The sequence below is a fragment of the Chenopodium quinoa genome, unplaced genomic scaffold (assembly GCF_001683475.1).
Source record: "Chenopodium quinoa cultivar QQ74 unplaced genomic scaffold, ASM168347v1, whole genome shotgun sequence".
In the NCBI taxonomy this organism is placed as follows: Eukaryota; Viridiplantae; Streptophyta; class Magnoliopsida; order Caryophyllales; family Amaranthaceae; genus Chenopodium; species Chenopodium quinoa.
Window position 1 is genome coordinate 158063 of NW_018744113.1, and position 21659 is coordinate 179721.

Consider the following 21659-nt stretch of genomic DNA (forward strand, 5'->3'; position numbering starts at 1 on the left):
GGTGTTCTTGGAACAATACATTTTACTCTTTATAGGGTTCATTTTTAGTCCAGAAAGTTGGTGGAAAGAATCTACACATTGAGTATAGTGGAAGTAGTCTGAACTGAGGCTTCTTCAAAGAGGAGGTATCATCTGCAAAAGAAGGTGAGAAATGGAGAGAGAGAGAAAGAGGGGATCTTGGGAGTTTAAAGGAATTCCATGAGTTATCCGAGCAAGCATCACATATCATCTCAGAATAGAAATCCATACAAAGAATAAAGAGGTAGGGAAATTATCATTGATACACCCCAGATTTTTGCTTTTATCAATGATACACATGCTATGGGATATTACTCATTGCTTGCATTGATATGTCTGAGGGTTAAGCAAATACAGTTAATAAAAAACAGCTAAATGAAGCAGAAGCTGCATAAATCAAATTAAATGAGGGGGCTTCGTTTATATAATAACAGAGGTGGGTGGGTTATTACTTCAAATGTAGAAGGGAAATTAAGAAGGGGAAAAGGAGGGACTTAAAATTGGTCAAAAGTGCAAGTCATTAACCTATTACTAACATTTAATTAACAAAATGCTTATTGTAGTTAATTAGTTAAAAGTACAGGTGTACCGGTAATAATTAAAAGAAAATTTTAGATTTTAACACCATAAAAAAAACAGAAAAATGGTTTTTAACACACAAAAAAAAAAAAAAAAAAACATTTATTACCTCCATTTCTTATTAGTTGCAACTTTAGGGTATTATTTGTGAGATATAAAATATTCCAAAGTTGCAACTAATACGAAACGGAGGTAGTATTTTAACACCACAAGAACATCTCAAAATTGGATATTAACACCACTTACTAGTTTTCGTCCAAAAATCCGTCAAGTGGGGTCCATTTTGCCACGTGTGACCACATTATTAGTTTTAAAAAAAAAAAGAAAAACTAAATATTTAAAATAAAACAAAAACCCTAAAACTTAAACAGCCACCCACTCCAACACCGTCGGCAGCCCGCGTCGCCGTCTACCCCACTCTAACACCCCCTTTCTCAGCCCCAACCACCGCAATCTCAACCCCCCCTTTTCCCCGACCCTAAAACCGACCGTTTTTGACCCTACCTCAATGGCCACCAAAAACGGGTGGCTGTCGTCCGTTTTTCAAACCACCAAGAAACAACCACCATAAACGGCAACTAAGGGTCAGAAACGACCGGTTTAGGGCCTAAGTGGTCGATTTCGACCATAAACCGGTCGTTTTCGACCCTGAGAGCCCTATTTGGTTGTCGTCTTTGGGTGGTCTAAAAAACGGCCGCCCATTTTCAGCGGTCGTTGAGGAGGTTCAGTCGGTTTTGGGGAGGGGGATGGAGGAGGCGGAGTATGCGGTTGCTAGGGCTGGGAACGAAGGTGTTGGGTAGAGCATTGGTCGGCGCTGCCCAGTGGTGGGGATGGGGGTGGCTGGATTAATTTAGGTTTTTTGTTTTTTTTAATTATTTTCATCTAATAGTATGCTGACACGTAATCAATGTGTATAGCGATGACAATTTAATCCGAGTTCGATACGAATCCGACCTGAAGAAAAAAAAATCTGATCCGAATCCGTTTTATACTAGTCCGAATCCGAATCTGATAAAATAATAGATCCGAATCCGAATAGGAGGCGGATCGAACTTGGACCCTACGCAAAGTCTAATGGGTCCGATCTGAGTCTGAAAACGAGAGTATGAGCATATGCTTTATAACTTGGGACAATTGTTTACTTGTTTTGTTGCAAAATTTGTTATGTAACTTAGTTCATAATTTAAATATGTTATGTTTAATCTATACTTGGTATGACAATACAAGCAACTATAGGTATATATGACATTACAAAAAAAAAATAAAAAAATATTTAGATTGTTTCGGAGGTCCATATATATAAATGGACCGGATTTGGATCCGAAAATCACAAGTCGGATTGGATTCGGACTCGGATTTTTCGGATTCGGATCCAAGTCCAAGGTCCGTCTACTAAACGGATCGGATTCGGATTTAACTACATCCGACCCGAATCCAATCCGTTGCCATTCCTAAATGTGGATCACATTAACGAATTACATCCATGAATCAGTTTAGTGGTGGTAAAAGCCAATTTTTAAAAAATTTTGTGGTGTTAAAATAAAAGTTTTAAAATTTTTTTTTTTAAGTGTTAAAAACTATATTTTTTTTTTTTGTGGTGTTAAAATCTAAAATTTACTAATTAAAACATAAGCATGTGTATTATTGATTAAAGCCCAAACATGGGGTGTACCAATGATAAAAAAGAATCCTTCCTAATATGGGGGTTGATACATCAATCTAGCTAGTAGAGGCCTTTTAAGTAGACCTTCTGTCTTACACCAAATCAAATTCTTGTGGCCTAGGGCTCAAAGAGGACAATATCTATTAGTGGGCTCATGTTGACTTAAATTGGGGTGTACAAATTGGGTGATACTAAGTCTTGTTTAGGCCATCCTTTGTTTCTAAGCAAGTTGCGGATAGCAACACAATGCCTAAAGGGTCTACATCGATTGCTAATGAGGCTATTTCTTCAAGGAATCCTTCTTTAACCTCGAATCAATTTTGTATGAAAGGAAAACAATGTTTCAAGTGTCAAGGGCATGGCCACATAGCTAAAAATGTCCTAACTTGATGATCATGTGTCCTTACGTACATGTGACCGAGAGGAATACTACCTCTACGCTTAACTAAACAAATTTGGAGGATTCTTCGTTCCAAGACAACTTAGTACCACCCTACGGAAGAAAACGCACGTCATATTGGTATTTTGAGGAAGGTGTTGCATATGGAGGCCACACATATTGTTGATTTGGTGCAACGAGAAAATCTCTTCCATACACAGTTCTTAGTTGGTTCTAAGACATGCTCTTTGATAGTAGATAGTGGTTGTAGCACATGTCATGGACAACAAGCTAGTTGATGATTTAAAGTCACTCGTGCTCATGAGCGACCATATAAGTTTAGTTGTCTTAGCGAGGGAAATGACATTTAAGTTATAAAACAAGTCCCAATTAATTTTATGTTGGGTGAGTAAAAGGATGCTATTTGATGTGATGTTGTTTCAATGACAACTTGTAATATCCTTTTGGGACGGACTCCCAATTTGATCAAGAGATTTTGCATCATGGGAGAAATAACACATATTTGGTCAAGTTTGGGATAAAGCATCTCTAACCTAACCCCTTTACCAAATCAAAAAGTGATGTGCGTAATAGATTTTCCGTTATGCATGGAAAAAACCCCCTTATGATGTTGGTGAATAGTGATTAATTATTCCTAAGGTTCAATGTTCAGAATGTGTTCTATAATTCTAAGAAAAAGGCCAAATTTATTCCAAAGGTTATTTATTCTTAAGGTTCAATGTTCAAAATGTGTTCAATAATTCTAAGAGAAAGGTTCAATGTTCAAAATGGTGCATAGTGAAAATTTTGACACTTTTCAAATTCTTGTTGGTGAAGATGTTTGTGTTTCAATGTGAGCAAATGACTTGGTACCATGCTTTATAGAAGGAACTTGAGGATGACTTTTAGAGGGGACATATGATGCGGGAGCAACCAAGGTTTATCATACTTAGATTATTATTTTAGTCTAAATTTGACTTGCACATTTTAGTATTTTACCATTCACTAGAACGACCTTTTCTTGTGTGTTATAAGCATATTAAGATTCCTTAATTTTTTTTAAAATTAAAAAACTGTTCTTTTTTTTTTTTGAGGGACACCTTTTATTTATTTTTGGAATATTAGTTGTTTCCTTATCTTTTAAATCTAAAATCTATCTTATAGTTTGTAATGCTTATTTAAGGCTTCGCAAATCTACAATAAAATTTAGATAGTTATTTGAGTTCAAAAAATTGATAAGCATAAGCTATCAAGGTTTAAGTTTAAAAGTTCATCCCGTCTTGGATGCGGCTGGCCATGCCATGTGGTCATTTGCAAAACAACAAAGTAACCCTATAACACTTATCGAGTAACCCATGTTATACTAACTGAGTAACCCCTATAACACTAACGAAATAACCCCTGTAACACGGACCGAGTAACCCCTATAACACTAATAAAGTAACCCATATGTTGGCTGGTCACACGGTGCGGCATAAGAATTTGTTTTACTCATGGGTCATTCTAGATCAATGTCAACTACATATAATAATTTGTGGAGTAAAAGTTTAAACCAAATATACAACCGAGATTTGTATAACTTCAAAGCTGCAAGCATGCAACCTTTGAGTTTTATCTTGCTGCTTTAATAATTTATGTTTCAACAGAATCCATGAATTCTAAAATTCTAAATTTCCAATTCGATATCCACGTCACGATTCCATCTAAACTTCACCTAATCCAACCGTATCGAATTACACTTTTTATTTTACCCTAAATCTTTCTGAACCAAATTTATCCAATTCTTGTACGATCTCACCTAAAATTGACCCAATCCAATTTGTATTCAACTACACTCTAACTCGACTTGACCCAAACTTGAGTGAACTTAACACAGCCTGTTTTGCTTATATGAGCTAGAATGGCCCATTACTTCCTGTCATGATCAACCCAGATCCAAACCATTTACCCAGATTGACACCACCTAAGGATATGAACGTCATCGTCTATCAGCTATGTAACTGATACAAGTCGGTCCAAAATTTTCTAGTGGTTTTTGAAATGAATTTTTTTTATATTAAAAAAAGTTGGAATAAACGTAGCCGACTGGCCGACCATGAGTGGGTCAGCCTGTACCTAACTAGTATTGGACCATACTAGCCCACTATTTATCTCTACAGAGTAATTAACTAATTAATCTGTTCATTAAATTATAAAATAAATACCAATGACGCAAAATAGAAAGATAAAACCATTATATATTAGATTTTTGCAAAAACGCAAAATGATAACCATTGATATGGCCAAAAATAGCACATGCTCATTGGTCCACCTTATCACCTGTACACTTGAGTAACCACATCTCTGAGTCTGAGTGCACCATTAATAGGATGTAGGTCTCAACGTCCTAATAAATTTCATAATGGCCATCCATAACTACATATAATATGGAATGACCAAATTCAGGCTTAACGCCCAGCACTTAGCCACATAATTGAATAATATGGCCATAACTCCATAAGTAACCACGTTGTGGTGACTGCAGCATAGAAGCCAACACATCAAGCCAGCAACACATCGTCCAAAGGCCATCTGGGATACGACTCATACGAACCAGATGGACAAGGACAGCAACTTCTGTATACAATACAAAGAGGTCAAAGACGACTGAAACAGATCAATGTCAGCCAAACAATATTTTTTAACCAGATTGCATAAATCATCATAAGTAACCAAGCTTACTACTAGATCAACTTATTGTCTAAAGGTTGTCTGGATACGAAGCAGATAAACAAGGAGAGCAACTGCTATACTATAGAGTACAAATAAAACTGAAACAGATCGCTGACAGGCAAATAATTTTTTTTTAAACAGATTGGATATATGTCCAAAGTAAGATTATCTCAAAATAAAGCAAACATAACTTAATTGTCATGGTAAAACCCCTAATTTTTGGCCCGTCAGAACTTGAGACTGTAAGGTGGTCTGTACATCTATACAATTAGTTCATCTTCTAGAAAACTATACTCGAATTTGAAGTCTGCTTTGATCCTTTGGCACCTGAAAATAGCAAAGTGAAGTCATCAAAACAAGCTTGACCCTGACCAGAAACAATTAAATAATTAGGAGCCAGCAAAGCAAGGCGGAAAATTCTCCTTTGTTCACCCCTTCATCTAAGGAGTACGTTTCAAATGTCAATATGCCATAGTGTAGGGAAAAAAAATATTTATCAAGTATTAAGGAGCTATTCATGTCATCTAACTCATCTTCACCAGAGGTCCATTAATATATACTTTGAAAACCAAAAAATTTAAGCAACCAACATAATTTAACCAATAAGTTATCAAAAACCCAGATCATGGGCAGATTATTTGTGGCAATCAGCAAAGGAATAGTGTACACATACCATCCTTGATTTGGGTCATCATTGGCAAGATGAAAATCAAAGTATACGTACGTCCCCTTTTCAAAATCATCAGTGGCAATCTTTGGTTCTTCATGCCTCTGAAACCATGTGTAATATTTTCTATGGTATCTCCATGATTGTTTCTTTAACTCTTTTGCAGCCAAATACTGTTGATAAGTATTCTGTAGACAGTAATCAAGTATAAAAATAAGGAACCAAGAATAAAACACACAGCAATATATCAGAAAATTAAATTAAAGTATGATAACCCACCGGTTGATAGTAGAATGCAAAGAATAAGGTATCTGTCCCCAAGGTATCAAGACCCAATCGTTCCCAGAAAGCAGGATTGTTTACAATTGGAGCCTGAACTTGTGGATAGCTTGGAGGAGTTGCTGCAGGGTGTCTCTGTACGAAGCACAGAAAAATACAAAAATATCACATCAACAGGAATCAAATATTTATTGGTCAAATCAAAGAATATGATGTCAAATTGTCATACAGGCGTATAACTCTTTGCTCGTTCTGAGTCTTTGGGCTGAGGAAGCTTGTAGTATGCAGCCTCAAGCATCTGTGTATTGTACACAAGATCATGCACTCCCCCAGAGTTGGCAGTTCCGCCAATGTTATCACCAATGGCCCCAAGGTCTGAGACACTTCTCCGACCAATAACTCCAAGGCTAGCAGATGGTTGGCTTGATTGCAAAGGTTGGCCAGGAGAAAGATCTGCATCCCTTGACAGTTGGGTGGATTCTGGCAGCGGACCAGAAGTACCTCCACTCTGCAAAGCAGTAATCACTTAATAAATTTGAAGAATTGAACATCATCTGGATTGCTGAGACAAAGCTATAATACAGAGAGACAATATGAGCAGAGACTTGCAATTGCAACCCTCCATCTCCTTTTATTTGCGAAGCTTGAAACATAAAAATATTAATAAGCCAAACCAGGACCTATAAAGCTTCAAAGTTCAAACACAAATACATTAAAAGGCATGTAGATCAAGCCAAAGAGAGCAAGGGCACCACAAGAGGTGGGTAGGGGCAAGCGGGAATGTGGGCACCCATCAGTTATCATAATGCAATATCGAATGTAAGACTTAATAGCTAATTTCTACATTATACTTAATTTGTGGTTTTTTGAGAAAAATAGTGTCTTAATCTAATCCTTATTGGAATATAGTAAATGTAATATCGAATTTCAGGCTTAATAGTTAATTTATACTACTAAATTTGTAATGTTGAGGAAAATTGTTTGACTAAATCTAATCCTTATTGCAATATATTAAGGAGTTTATAATCAAACATAAAACTAATACACATTTTAGTTGCAAAAATGCTAACCAAACATTGATGGATAACTAACATGTATGAGAGAGGGGCTGGTGCTGAAGTATCAAATTTGGCTCAATCACATTCAACTGAAACTCTGAAAGTAAATAAATAATTGATAGGTATCTACTAATTCTTAACCATGAACGTCAATCAACTGTTACCAAAACCACCCTGGAAAGATGAAATAGGTTGAATAGAAAGTGCAATGACCTGGAATGGTCAATCATCAGGAGTTAAGCAAAGATACCATCTCCATTTATCCCTATATAGTCTTTTTTTGCTAGATTCACGGCTGTTCTGCATACTAAAAGGGTGAGTCTCCTAATCCTTGTACATCATTCAATCCATTTTCCTCCTAGTTTCAAAAGGCACAAAGAGATTGAGATGCAAAGGGTCTTCAAAAGGTGTATTTTGGTGCAATCTTGTAAGCTTCATTTCAATGTGTTTTCAAAACATCAACTATATCTAATATTATCCAAAAAAATATCAAGGATACAGTCATAGTATGAATTTGTGACCATGACTGTCAAAGAGAGCATAGTAAAAAAAAAAAGGGAGTATTACTTAAATGCTTGGCACATGCTTGTATAGCACAGATTATCAATGAAAAGCCACAAAATTCCAGTAAAACTGATAAAGTAAAAGGATTCCGAGGAGAGCTTCAAAAAAGATCACTAGCAACTGCAGGCCGATCAGGTTCCCCAGCCATCTCTCTCTCTCTTAAATGGAATAATGAGCAGCCACTGATTTTGACTTTACATGCAACATGAAAATAAGGGTTTTCATCTAGCTGAGGCTTTGATCTAGGGTTCACATTGAAGCAAACTCTAGAATCTAGACATTAAACACAATTTTTTTGCTCAGAAATATAATGTACATTCAGCATACAAATGTACTTCAAACAAACTTTGGTTGTTTTCAATAAATATCATCCCCTTTATAAGTTGCACAAGTTGCAAGTCGAACACCACCTCAACATTGTCTGAGACATGGACCAGGATTTTTGTGCCTATGCCTATAAACTCAAATCTAAAAGGCTGTGCGACCTAATTTATCACAATCCTTTTATTTACAACATCTACTACTTTCCACAAGCAAATCACTTGTCAAAAAAATCTCATATCAGATGAAAACAAGTGACTTATGAAAACACAAAATGCACAAATTTAATGGCTGAAATATACATACAGGGACATCCTTCACATAAGAAGCTTTAAGATCATCATCATTCATCAAATTTTTGGAAAGCCCAGAACCAGGAGCTATCTCAACTGCCGAATCCTCAGGCAAGTTCTGCTGTTGTTGATCCTCAGTAACTGCAAGAACATTAACTGAATTATGCATATTCATACATGTACTTGAATTCCTACATAGCCAACCGCACTAGGTAACAAACTTCAATATACTTAAATAGCAAGATAATGTGATGCTATCTACCAGAATCTTTTGGAGAAACAACTAAAGATCCTTGCTGGACACCTTGCTGGATAGGAATTGGTTGCTGAACAGTTGCAGAAGAAGCAGTGCTTAAGCCAGGAGATTGCAATCCTAGCCCAAGACCAACTTGAGAGGAGAGAGACGAACTTTGAGAACTTAACTGAAAAATGTGAGAAATAATAAGATATTTACACACCTACAGCTTCCCAATCTGAGAAGCATATACAGCATATAAAAAAATAGAGATCACAAGTGAAAATGAAGAGCAGCCCAGTACACGAGACTCCAGTAATCGAGAACATAAAAAAGCCAATATATGCATCCTATTCCTGTCCAAACATTTGGACTATAATAAATCCTCTTTTTTATAATCACTGAGTAGGAGGAATGCAAATTTTTAAGCAGACATGAGTGATATAATAGGACCTATATGATGAGGAGGGATAGAGATAATCATAAGCCAAATAAATAATGTTGCAATTATAGTGCAACTTCCCAAAAAGGATAACACATAACTATAATAGATTAGAGGGAGTACTAACTTTATAACTAAGAGGAAAAGAGAAAACTTGAGTAACCTTAAGCTAAGGCTCTAAAGAAAAAAAAAAGGAAAAAAAAAAAAAGTTACAAGGCAAAAAGAAAAAAAAGTTACAAGGCAGAAAAGGTGGTAAAACAACCAAAAAAAAACTAAAGAAGGCACATACACACATTTAGCAGCACCACAACATATTCAATGAAACTACAAATATCAGGCTAGAATTTTGCATAAAACTATAGAAGAGCATTCAAACGCTAAGGCATCAAAGTTTTAACTGTCACTTGACTTTGATGATAGTGAAATAATGCCGCTCATTGGTGTAGAATTTTTAGGAGGAAGAAAGGGGAGCTCCAATGAACAGAATTTTGAATTTTCAAATATTGAACAACAAAGTTCTGCAAGATTTAATCTTAGCAAAAAAGGCTTAAGCCGCTTAACACTTGCTTGGGTAAGGTAAGACAATGTCTACTAGGAACCATGTATTGATTTTTGCTTTCTACTAATGTGGCCCATTGGCAAAGCTGTGAAGAGGTTTATTGTTGAAAAAAGCAGAGCCAAGCTGTGGACCAGGAAACAAAAAAAAAAAAAAAAAGAGTATGACAAAAAAAGGCTCAATAAGATACTAACAGACTCAGTTTTCGAATCGGGGAAAAAAAAAAAAAAAAAAAAAAAAAACCATTAATATGAGGATGTAATGGTATAACTATAACTTATAACTTGATGAGACATAATGAGATAATAAAATATAAAGTTTCAACAACAACAAAGCCTTAGTCCCAAAATAAGTTGGGGTAGGCTAACATGAATCATCTTAAGGAACCATCCGACAAAGAAAAAAGGACATAACAAGATAACCAATCAAAAAAGTTTGATAGGAGGTGTGTAAAGTGAGAAAAAGAAAAAGCCCAAGTAAAATTTTAAGAGAGTTTTAAAAGAGTACCAAGAATAAAATTTAAGAAAGTTTGCAATAAAAAATTACTTCAGATGAAATTATGTTCAAAATAAAATTTTATATTGAGTAGAAACTACAAATACATACTTTTAAGTTCTAAAGCAATTGATACGTACTTCTAATGCAGCAATCCTCTGTAAAGCAAAAATGTACCTGCTGCAAAAGTGGATTTTGCTGCTGTCCTGAGAAGGGTTTAGAATTACCACCAGCAAGATTTGGCATTCCAAGAATGTTACTGTGACCTTGCTGTTGTACTTGCTGCAACCTTTGAAGAAACTTTTCCCTTTGATCTGGAGCAATTTCAGTTCGCCCACGAAACTGTCCCTGTATATGCACAACTTATCTTCAACTAAACACAAAGTTCGTCTATCTTATTGATTGTATAACGAATGGATTATTCTGCGCAAGCAGAAGGGAAGGACCCTCAATCCAAGATGCATTGTAGTACAGCAAGATGCAGTATGACATGCAAGCAGAAGTAAAGAGCTGTACTTTATTCTCAGGTAAACGTTTAATCATGATTAGTTAATTGAATGCATGGGTGAATTATACTACACCAAATTAAGAAAAATGGAAACAAAATAATAGACAAATTATACCATCAAGTAATGTTAAAGAACATCAGGTAAAACATCATTGGGTGGGAGGGAATTTTGTTTCATAATAAATTCATCAGAAAACAATAGACAAAGTCCATTTACTCCAATATTATAGCAAGTCCCAAACGTAGCTATTTAGTTTACAATTCGATGTATAGGTAATCTCACAAGTACACTCTGCAAGGATGCAGGCATCAGACATGTAAAGTAAAGCTTGAAAATATCTACAATATCCTGAAAGTCCTTCCATTCTATTGCAAAGCACAATCTTAATCAGTAGAAAGCATCATGCTTGTGTACTTCTACAGAATAGCTCTCGATACAATTTGAAGAGCTCCAGCAGGTCACATATTAGTAGCACTTCAATTCTAAATAAAATGCATACTTGTGTTTGGTTTGTCTTTTACCATTTCATTTGTAAATGTTAAGCATACTTTTATTTTTTGACGAAATATTAAGCATACTTAGTACTTGGTTTTGTGATCAAATGCAATCTTCTTCTGACAAACACAAGAGGAACAATATGGGACTTACCCCTTCACTCTGAGTCTGAAAAGTGCTTCCAGGCCTCCACTGCATTCCAGGAACCACAGAAGAAGAAAAGGCTCTACCAGAAACAACTGCAGCAGCAGCAATATAAATAAAACCACATAGGACAGATCAATCAATTAGCTTCATACGCTGCAGCAAGAGCATCATACTGATTATAAGAAAATAAAAATTTAAAGGTTGCACCATACCACTACTTGCAAGCCTCTCATCAGATCCTAAAATATTTCTCTTCGTTACTTCTGATGCCAAAGGAACTGAACCAAGAGTCACGCCACTGCTAGGAGCTGTACCAACAGAACTAAGAGGGACACTAACAGAAGGTTGGCTTGGAATGCTGCCCCGGCCAATGCCCCGAGTAAGAGCTGCAGGATCTGTGAGAGCAGGTGATGATCTTCGTCCAGGAAAGTTCACTGCATCCTCTTCTTTGCCAATAATCGGGGGATTCAGAGGAGAAGAAGGAATGGCACCTTCCAGAATGCCTCGGCCAGAGACTGGCCCAGAAACAGAAGCTGTAACACTTGGAGAGGCAGGTAGAAGAGTAGAAGAGGTTGGTATAGGTGTCTGGATTGTAGGTGGATTTGACGGATTGGAAGAGCTGAGAATGCTAGTCTTAGAAGGCGGAGTTTTTGGAACAGTATCAGAATTACTGTCCTGAGAATTTGTTTCATCTTGTTCCGGAATGGGAACAGTCAATTGGGAAGACGTAACAGTGGCCTGCCAAAATTAAAAAATTCAATCAAGATAACAAAAGGTCAAACAGAAATTATTGCTGCCGCAAATTCACAAGAGCTGACAAGAGACATTATAGATATATGGATAGGTAGCGGCAAATTATTTTCACATGAACTTGAAATAGAATGGTGCAAGAAAAAGACTGCAAATATCTAAGGATTGTTGCTGCTTATATCAAGAGATTAAGCAGCTTAAGAGATTTGCTAAAAATAGACAAATAAAGACACCATATGAGACAATCCATTAACTCCTACCCGTTGAAATGAATAAACAAATATATTAATAAAAGAGAATATAAGAGAAATTAAATTCAATTTGCACAAAAATAAACAGGCTCTCTTCACCTGAAATCTCTTGAGATCTGGTCTAATAATCTTTTTGGTCTAGTCTAGTCTAGTCTAGTCTAGTCTGGTGTAATGATTTGTTCTGGCTAAACTTAGATGGTATATTTAACCTAATGTATAAAGAAAAGGAAAAACATTATCAAGTGAGTTCTTCTTAGATTCCTCTCAATATGTACTTTCAATATATGCAATTTTCAAAAAATTAATTCAGACACAATTAAAAATATTTCAAGTAGAGAAAAATTGTATATCCTGATCTGATCAAGTCAACTCAATCCTGTTCTGAACTGATCTAATCCAACTCGGCAAGTAATAAGACATTAAGTTCTTGGAATAAGTTAAAGAGTAAAGGTTCTAAAAACCTGAACCTCTGTAATACAGATGGAGACTTAAACAAGGCTGCCAACAATTTTTCTAGTGGGAAGATGCATTGAAAGGCTAACACAACAACAGCCCAAAAGATAGTGACAACGTTTTTCAAAAGAATACTTTGAAAGAAAACATGAAGCACATTAATTAAATAGCAATCTACTAGCAAAGGTTTTTATAGAATACCGATGACAAAGAAGATGATGTATTTGATGATGTCTTTAAACTTAGAACTGAGCTGGCAGCACCGCCACCCTGTCAAACAAGCATGAAGAAAGGACTTTTTACTCAACATGACTTGGTATCACTCTAAGCATTTTCTTCAAAAACCTAATGGAAGAATCAGGTAGCATAAGGCTTTTGAACATTGATTTTAAAATACATACACCCACAGCACATACTTATTGCATAGGCATAATAATGTTCGCTACAAATTTCTTTGAAGCTATAATCCTATCTCTCTGCACAATCACTACTGGTAGAAGTTAGCACACACATTTAGTTTCAAACAATTATTCATGACAGCATACAGCAAAAGGCATTTCTATTCTAGAGCAAAACCCCTATACTCAACTAATATGCAAAAAGCTAGTAACTAATCGACTATTCAATTTCATCATAGTTTGATTGACGAGCAATGATAAGCTTTTCTAGCCAGAATAGACAACATACACACACACAGCAATACAAAAAGAGAGGGGGAAGTGTCATGTTTGCTTGAATACAAACCACTATTTCATTGAATTGTATGGACAAAACAATGTTAAGGTAGTAGCATTGATAGAATCCCTAAATTGACTTGGCAACATAAAACACAGGCTACGCCATTCACGAAAGTAAAATCCAAAGAAAAAACTTTACTAGATTAACAAAACGGCATGTCACAAACAAATAGTATTGCATATCACATCAGTTATCTTCAGTAATAGGACTGAAAGCATGATTGATACTTGTTAAACAATAATTACATCAGTTATCCTCAAAATACCATGGACCTTATTACCCCTCTGCTAGGAGCTAACAAACAGCTCGGTAAAATAAAAAATATTTATAAAAAAAAAATACTCAAACAACAAGGATAAAGAAGCAAAAACAGTGATCATCATCAACAACTATGGAAAAAGTAACAGTGTGGCAAGATCACTGCCATGTTAACAGTGTTGAACATGTCTATCAAAATCCCAAATCAAAGTTAAGACAGTAAGCACAGAGCTAGAATAATATCAATAAAGCAAAGTTCTTCAAGAAAAACTAAAACTAAGGCAAATACATATACAACTTTTTTTAACGGGACCTAAAGAGTACAAAAATCCGAACCTGTGACTTCATGCCCTTAATCTCAATATGGTAGATTCGAAATTTACCGCAACCGGTGTTCAAAAATCATGATCACGCAGAAGATTAAGAATGAAAATGCAAAATCAATCAGCCAACTAGCATAATTAAATGCCATAAAGTCATGCTCAACAATCAAGGAAATCAAATAAATATATAATGGTTGGTGCGCATATACATATTAGATATCTGTTACACACCTTAGCAAGTCCAGGTTGACCCATTGACACAAGATCTTCAAGAGCTTCCACTTTGTCCAATGGTAAGGTGTTGTAGAGCTCGTCAACATCACTAAATTCATCAAAATCTTCCTGGATATCATATTCAAATGCAAAAGGGTAAAACAATAATGAGCTAAACACAGAACATTATCAAAATTCAAAAATCCTTTCGGAAATAAACGCCAGAAAACAATTCAAAATTCACAAGTGTTGCCAAATAAAATACAAAATATAAATAAAACAACTGCAGCAAAAAAAAAGACAGACCTGATTACGCTCCAAGTAATCTTCGAGAAAGTCCTTAACATCATTGACATGTTCAGCACTCAATTCATCATTGTCTAATAATCTCAATATCAATTCTAATTTCATTACATGGGCCTTGTGACGAGATATCGAAGTCTCCAAGTGTGTCTACGAGGAATAAAAAAAACTTTAATGACAATTTTCCCATGTCTTAAATCGTAAAACTACTTTGGTATCATCAATTCATTAGAGGTTATTGTGAAGTCTCACCAGTCTAGGAGGTCTCGCCTTTCCTTTCTTTACAGATAAGCCCTCCATCTCAGCCTCAAAATTATCAATTTGAGACTCTAACTCTCCTACCTGCAGAGGTATAAAACACCTAATTAATATAATAATCGATAAAGATGAGTCATACTAATCTGCGGAAATCCCATAAAGCCGAAACACAGGATAATAAAATCTAGAAACACAGAATAGAATACCTACTGATAAAGAACCCATTTGAAAATCTAATGAAGAAAAGTAATATAAAACAAAATATACTCATGCAGTCATGCTTAAAGTTTAAATATCAAAACTCGATCCAACTTCCCTGTCAAAAAATTTTGCCAAGTCTTGAACTCTTGATACACTCATGATTGTTGAATATAGTAATTTAGCAAAAGGAAACCATGAGATTACATGTTGCAAAAAATGTGAGATAAAAAGGAGTTATGCAACATACCACATTGTTCAACCAGTCTCTTGTCTCTGATTTTGCTTTCTCCTTAGGGTCCTATCAAAAATATGAGAAAACATGTAACTGACTAAAGAATATTGAGAATAGAATACATCCAAATAATCTTCATAATAATCATCTAAATGGAAAGAGCGAGAAAGATTGGAGCATACAAATTAATAAAATCATGTATGTCAATGTACCATAATGAATGAGAGCTATAGAGACATCTAACCCTATGTTAATGACAGTCAATAAAGAGTACTGGATATGAGCATACTCAGAGACTAAAATTTGACATTAGCTTAAATCTAAAGAATGAAACTACCCAGAATTGAGAAATGGTAACTGAAGAGCCTTATTTTTTTTTTTTAAATAAAAAAAACAAAAAAAAAAAAAACAAACAAACAAAAAAAACAAAAGACATTTGGATTAAGTTTTAACTGAATTGTAAAGTTTATTTAACTTTGCATATAAAATAGCTACACATTTAGTTGAAAAAACACCATATATAATATTGATTTCTTTATTTAGTTTCTGTCAATTTCAGCATAGTTCATTGCCAAACAATTTTTATAAACTAAACCAAATAATACAGTCTTAGATAGCAGATCTGTTAATACTACCTCCGGTCCAATTTACTCGCAACAAAGGGGTATTATTTATGAGACATAAAATATTTGTTTGTTGCGAGTAAATTGGACCGGAGGTAGTATTTGTTATCAAAGATAGCCTCTACAAACAAAACAAATAACCCATCACTCGATTATCTGTCTTTACACCCTCTGTCTCCTTCAATTAAAAAGCAACAAAGATTAACCAATGCAGCAGCAACGTGCTAGGAATTAGCATGGTTTCTGTCATGATTACAGCTTAATAATGGCAGAAATTAGGGACTGAAAATGATGATTGTAATGATAATATGTGAATTACACTAATCAAACGATAATTCCACTTTCAAGAGGTGGATGCTCTCCTAACATGAGCTTTCAAGAGGCTCACTCTCTCCCAATAAGAATCCTCACAATATTCAACATGATAATTACTCCTCCTAATGAGGTCTATTTATAGAAAAAGTCTCATAACTAACTCTAACTTATTCCTCAAGACACTACTAATAGGCTATGACTAATGTGCCCCTCCCTCAAATACTGATTCCTTGCACAACGCATAGCAGATCACCACACACTTTTCTCTTGTACTTCTTTGCACAATAACAAATCCAACATCTGTGACGTATCATCTCCCCTAGAAAGGGAAGTCCCTCAACATCAAGAATTCATAAGATTTATGATGCACCTAGTGAATTAATAAATTGCCAAGTCAACTCACATGCTACTACTGTACCAGTGTCATGTCATGTCAACACATACAACAGCCTAAATGTCATATCTAAGTGAAATCAGTGACAGTCCAAACTCAAAAGCAGTAATGGGGATGAAGTTAAAAAGAAATAAAACAGTTTTTCAATCTTACAGTTTTAGGCTGCTGGCCTAGGCCTTCTTTTGAAAATGCTTTCGTCTTTGTCTCCTTCTCACATATTTTAAATCTTTCCATTTCACGCTCTATAAGCTTGCGGGCATCCACCAAAGCCTGCTCATAAGATGCACTAACCTACGTCAACATATATCACATTGTCAATCATCAACATCAATTTGAAAGTGCTAGACATAATAACGCAAAGTCATTTCAACTTGACAGGTGCAACTTGTGGAAGTAGACTGCTTTCTAGTTTCTGCATAATAAAGCTACAATTCTGTCAAAACGAAATATCAAAAATTTCCATCTAATTGAATCAATTACCTTATTATTGGGATTTCCCAGAAAAACATCAGGCACATAAAACACACAACCAAATTAAATGCACAGTAAAGAAGCAAAAGTTGAAACTCTCCTTCACATAAAGACCAAAACAAACAAAACAAAATCCCATACTTGGGCACTCGGCTACTCACCTTCCATCCCAGAGCAAAATCCTATGCGTGGAAATAAAGCAATTTCGATATGATCTATGTTATAAATATCACCTGCTGCAAAAAAAATAGAATCTTGGAAACGAATCCTACGCCTTACCATGCTGAGTGCACAATCTTCAAAAGATCAACTCTTTAGCAATTTAACATTACATGTAAACTCAGTAAAAATAGTCTCTGTGACCTTTCTCCAAAACTAAAAAAAAAATAGCCTCTACAACTAATATAGCATAAAATGTCTAGCGCGCACCTAAAGATCTAATAAGAGAAAATGAGAAACTCTAGGGCAATATGGAGACTAACCAAGGCTTTGTTCTCTCAAGTGAGCATTTTAAGCCATGCTAGTGAGGGGACAGAATCTAATTTGCATTGCCCGACAAGTAATGATCCTGTGACTGACATTCTTCATTTTGGATGGTCTTTATTGGAACAAGTTGCTTAATGCTAATTTGCTGTGATGTGGATGTTTAAGTGAAAGATGAATTATACAATCTTTATGATCGACAGTCTTCTTTGGTTTCTTTTTGGAATCGCGTGGCGTAACAATATTTATTAAGGCTCACACTAATGGAGCGTCACCGGGCTAATCCCTTTACAATGTACTAAAAATTTTCAATATCCTTGGTTTCTAGTGGACTTCTGGTTTCCTATCTTTGTAATTCAACTATTTCATTAAAAAAAATAATAATAATAATAATAATTTATCAAAAGTTCAGAATATTTTTAAGCCAATAAAATGAAGAGCCATACTAGATACACACCATGGAGTGAAAACCCCACATCTAAAATTATTAAGACGGCATGTTTTCCTTTTACATGAAAATGAGAAGGATGAAATAGTACTATAGCCGCTCACAAACCTGATTTCATAAAATTTAAAAAATAGCAAATTAAGTATATTGAATACAAACATGTGAAGATGGTAACAGCACAGACTATTTCATTCTTAGTACTGTGTGAGCGTTGTACGTGAGCATATGATATGTTCATATGTTAAATAATTTTTACATGCACTGCATGTCTAATTGTATACTAATTAAGTACGATAAACACTCCCAAGACAACAGTTGTCTTCATCCACCATTTCTTCTTTTGGGATAGCTACTATCTCATAAGTTGGGAACTGAACTAACAGGGGACAATTTTCCGAACCAGAGTTCCTTCTAATAACTCTAAAGACCATTCTTTTTCCATACTAGACTATAAGAACTATCTTGCTACAAATACTAACAAAAGAACTTATCAACAAACATCCACATTTTCTTAAATAAAGCATTACTAACTCACAATAGTTACAATCACTCTCATCCCATGAAGATGATGAAGCGATAATCGATAAAATTCCCCCTATATTCCATCTCCATATAGCCTGAAATAAAAGCATTATAGCACATATCTACACATTCTTCAAAACATACTTATTGGAGGGAAAAAAAAAAACAAACAAACAAAAATTGCCAACCTTTTTATCTTTAATTTCACTAGATTGTATCCATGTCTTGATTTGATCTCTATATCTCTGCAATTTCTTAATTTCCTTCTTCAAATCAGCTTCGAACTTCTCTTTTTGATTAGCATTATCGGTATCGTAAACCTGAAGTATAATTCCAGCGCAAGAAACGAATAATTAAACATGAATCAATTAAAAAATTCAGAAGAATCTCAGTCCAACACTTTCTTCCCAAATCAACCAAATTTCTCGATAATTCTAAGCATAAAATTAGAACTAAGAACAACTACAAAGCTCTACAAAAATGGCGGAAGAGAGAGAAAATGGAGAAAACCTTGTTCCAGATGCTGTCAAAAACATCAACACCTTCTTGAACTTTCTTCAAAACTCGATCGATCTCACCTTGTAACTTTCGACTGGCTCCCATTTCGCTCGAATGAACAAAATTGATGCGAAATTGAGTGATTTATCATCCAATTTTGAAATCCCTAATTGGTGAAATCGAGGATTGAGCGTTAATTTTGAGTTCAAAAATCTAGGGTTTTTGGTGGTTCACAATGGAAGCTAGTAACAATGGCGATATAGGAGAGTTTAGGGGAAATGTAATTTTTTATTGAAATTGTTAACTGTCGGACTGTCGTTACTTTGTTAGTGCCTAAAGTCCAAATCAGATGAAAATTTTACCCTAGACCCTCATGTAGGGTGTTCTACCTACAACCCCATCACAACTGCGTCGTTTTGTAGCTGCTGTGGGTAGTAGTGTAGTACTCATGAACTGCCTTGATTATTTTTTTTCCTTGTTTTTTCTTTTTTAATTTCTTCCTTTCTTATTATTCTAGCTTTGTATATATGATTTTAAACCTTATATTTTCTCTCTCCTCAATTGATCAACGTCAATTGATTTTTAATACATACATTATCTTTGCTCAATTTATTTTCTCTCTCCTGATTTTCTTCCTTTACCATTTTGATTGAGATTGCAAAAGTGTGTTTCACTCTTGCATTCGATTGATTGACTCGTTTGTTCATCAATGTGAGTAATTATGATCATAATTTTTTTAATTTTTATTATCAATACTATGTTACGTCAATGCTCTGTTTATTTCAATGTAATTTTGTTACTCAATGTTTTTTGTGTACTACTATTTATGTATTATATATTTTTGTTGCTTCAATTCCATATTTTGATTTGATGATGATGAACATTTTTGGATTGCTAATACTTTTTATTTATTTCTTTAATATGTGTTTGAGAATTGCGTGTTTTTGTTTCGATACCTTTAATTTTTTTTAATTTTTTTTTTTGTTTTGATCATTTTTATATTCTTAAATAATCATTTATATTTTATCATATCAACATATTAATTTATTTATGTTCACTTTCCAAGCTATATATGATCATTTGTTTTTACTTTTTTGTTTTTTTTATAATATTATGTGTTAAAATTTTACAAATTGATCATGTGCAGTTTTGTTATTGAACATTTTATGTATTAATTATTGATCATTTTTGGAACCGTTTATGTTCATTTGTAATATATACTATACATTTTGATTATGATGATGATCATTTGCAGCTTTGTTATTGAACATTTTATGTATTTATGTTTTATCATTTCTGGTGATAGCACTCTTCAATCCAGCATATGTGTTGATCTAGATATTTCATCTCTTGTTAAGGTTTTGTTTTTCTGATATGTTTATTTAAGTATTTGTAACTGAACATTTATTGATTTTATATTGATCAATTGACTTTTTTTTTTGCAGGCAAGGGATTTAAATATTGTTGAAGGTTCTGTTGTTCAAGCTCGTTCTAGCATTTCTACAAATAAAGGTGTTGCTAGTATTAAAATTAATGCTCAAGTGAATCCAAGAGTTCCAATTCATACTAGTGCGTTTACAAAATCTCAAGCTGGTTCTTTTGTTCCACCCACAGTTCCTAGCATTGTTCAAACTTCAGCTCAGGATTGTTCAAACTTCATTCCAGAAATGTTTAAACCCAATTCCAGAAATGTATATATACATTTTTTTCATACAAAGATTAAAATGAAATATCAATTACAATAATTTTTTAACAAATAATATCTATAAGCCTATTTCCTCTCAAATAAAACATCTATCTATAAAACTATATACTTCCTCCGTTACGCATTATGTGCAACAATTTCCAAAAACGGATGTTACACATTATGTGCAACAAAGTAAAAATTTTCATTTATGGTAAATATTTTTGTGTAAAATGACCCATGTACCCTTACTTAAGTTCAATAACACACATTAAATTATTAAGATTACATGTTATTATTATATTAAACCAAATTAATTTATTTATGATTTAATCCCTAATCTTAATCTCTCTCCTCCCTCACAACCTATCCACTGCCATCATCACCAAGTGTTCTCTCACCTCCACCACAACCACCACCACAGCAACCATCACCACCACAACCACAACTACTTTTCACTCTCTTCTCTCACTGCCACAACCCCAGCCCATCTCCTGGCCGAAATCTCCCACCCAGCCAACCACCCATAACCTTGAACGGGTCCATCGTTGCTGCCCTGAAATTCCTAGAAAATTTCCGACCAGCCACACCGAACCCAAAAACCGCTTCTCTTTCTTTATTCTTCTTCGAAAACCACCACCGATCGAGTCACTAGGCTTCTTTTCCCCCGTCAAATTTGTCGCCGACTCTTTTCCCCCTTTTTATAGCCACCGATCATCCTTAAAATTGAAACCTAAAAATCGATTGAGGTTGGTTTTCGGTGGTTATGGAGGTTGTGGCTGCGAATTTGTTGAGGTTGGTTATGGAGGGGTTTCAGATCTTAGTTGTG

General features: G+C 34.8%; 1 protein-coding gene across 5 annotated transcripts; it reads right to left on the minus strand.

The window, feature by feature from the left end:
• Window positions 1-5301: 5301 nt before the first annotated feature.
• LOC110692457 (general negative regulator of transcription subunit 3-like) lies at window positions 5302-19487 on the minus strand. Of its 5 annotated transcripts, none has more exons than XM_021869452.1 (18): window positions 19159-19487; window positions 18837-18968; window positions 16878-17015; window positions 15408-15458; window positions 14954-15043; window positions 14705-14851; window positions 14417-14527; window positions 14199-14213; window positions 13068-13136; window positions 11625-12150; window positions 11419-11504; window positions 10439-10609; window positions 8796-8955; window positions 8547-8674; window positions 6527-6805; window positions 6298-6432; window positions 6025-6206; window positions 5302-5678 (listed from the first exon to the last, which is right to left on the minus strand). In XM_021869452.1, exons 1-18 carry the CDS (start codon window positions 19249-19251, stop codon window positions 5612-5614), a joined length of 2580 nt encoding a protein of 859 aa, XP_021725144.1. In that variant the 5' UTR covers window positions 19252-19487; the 3' UTR covers window positions 5302-5611. The 5 variants fall into 5 exon arrangements, with proteins under 5 accessions (XP_021725144.1, XP_021725143.1, XP_021725146.1 ...); XM_021869451.1 differs by having other exon boundaries at window positions 14199-14219; XM_021869454.1 differs by having other exon boundaries at window positions 14199-14219; window positions 16878-16994; window positions 19159-19486.
• Between the last annotated feature and the right edge of the window lie 2172 nt (window positions 19488-21659).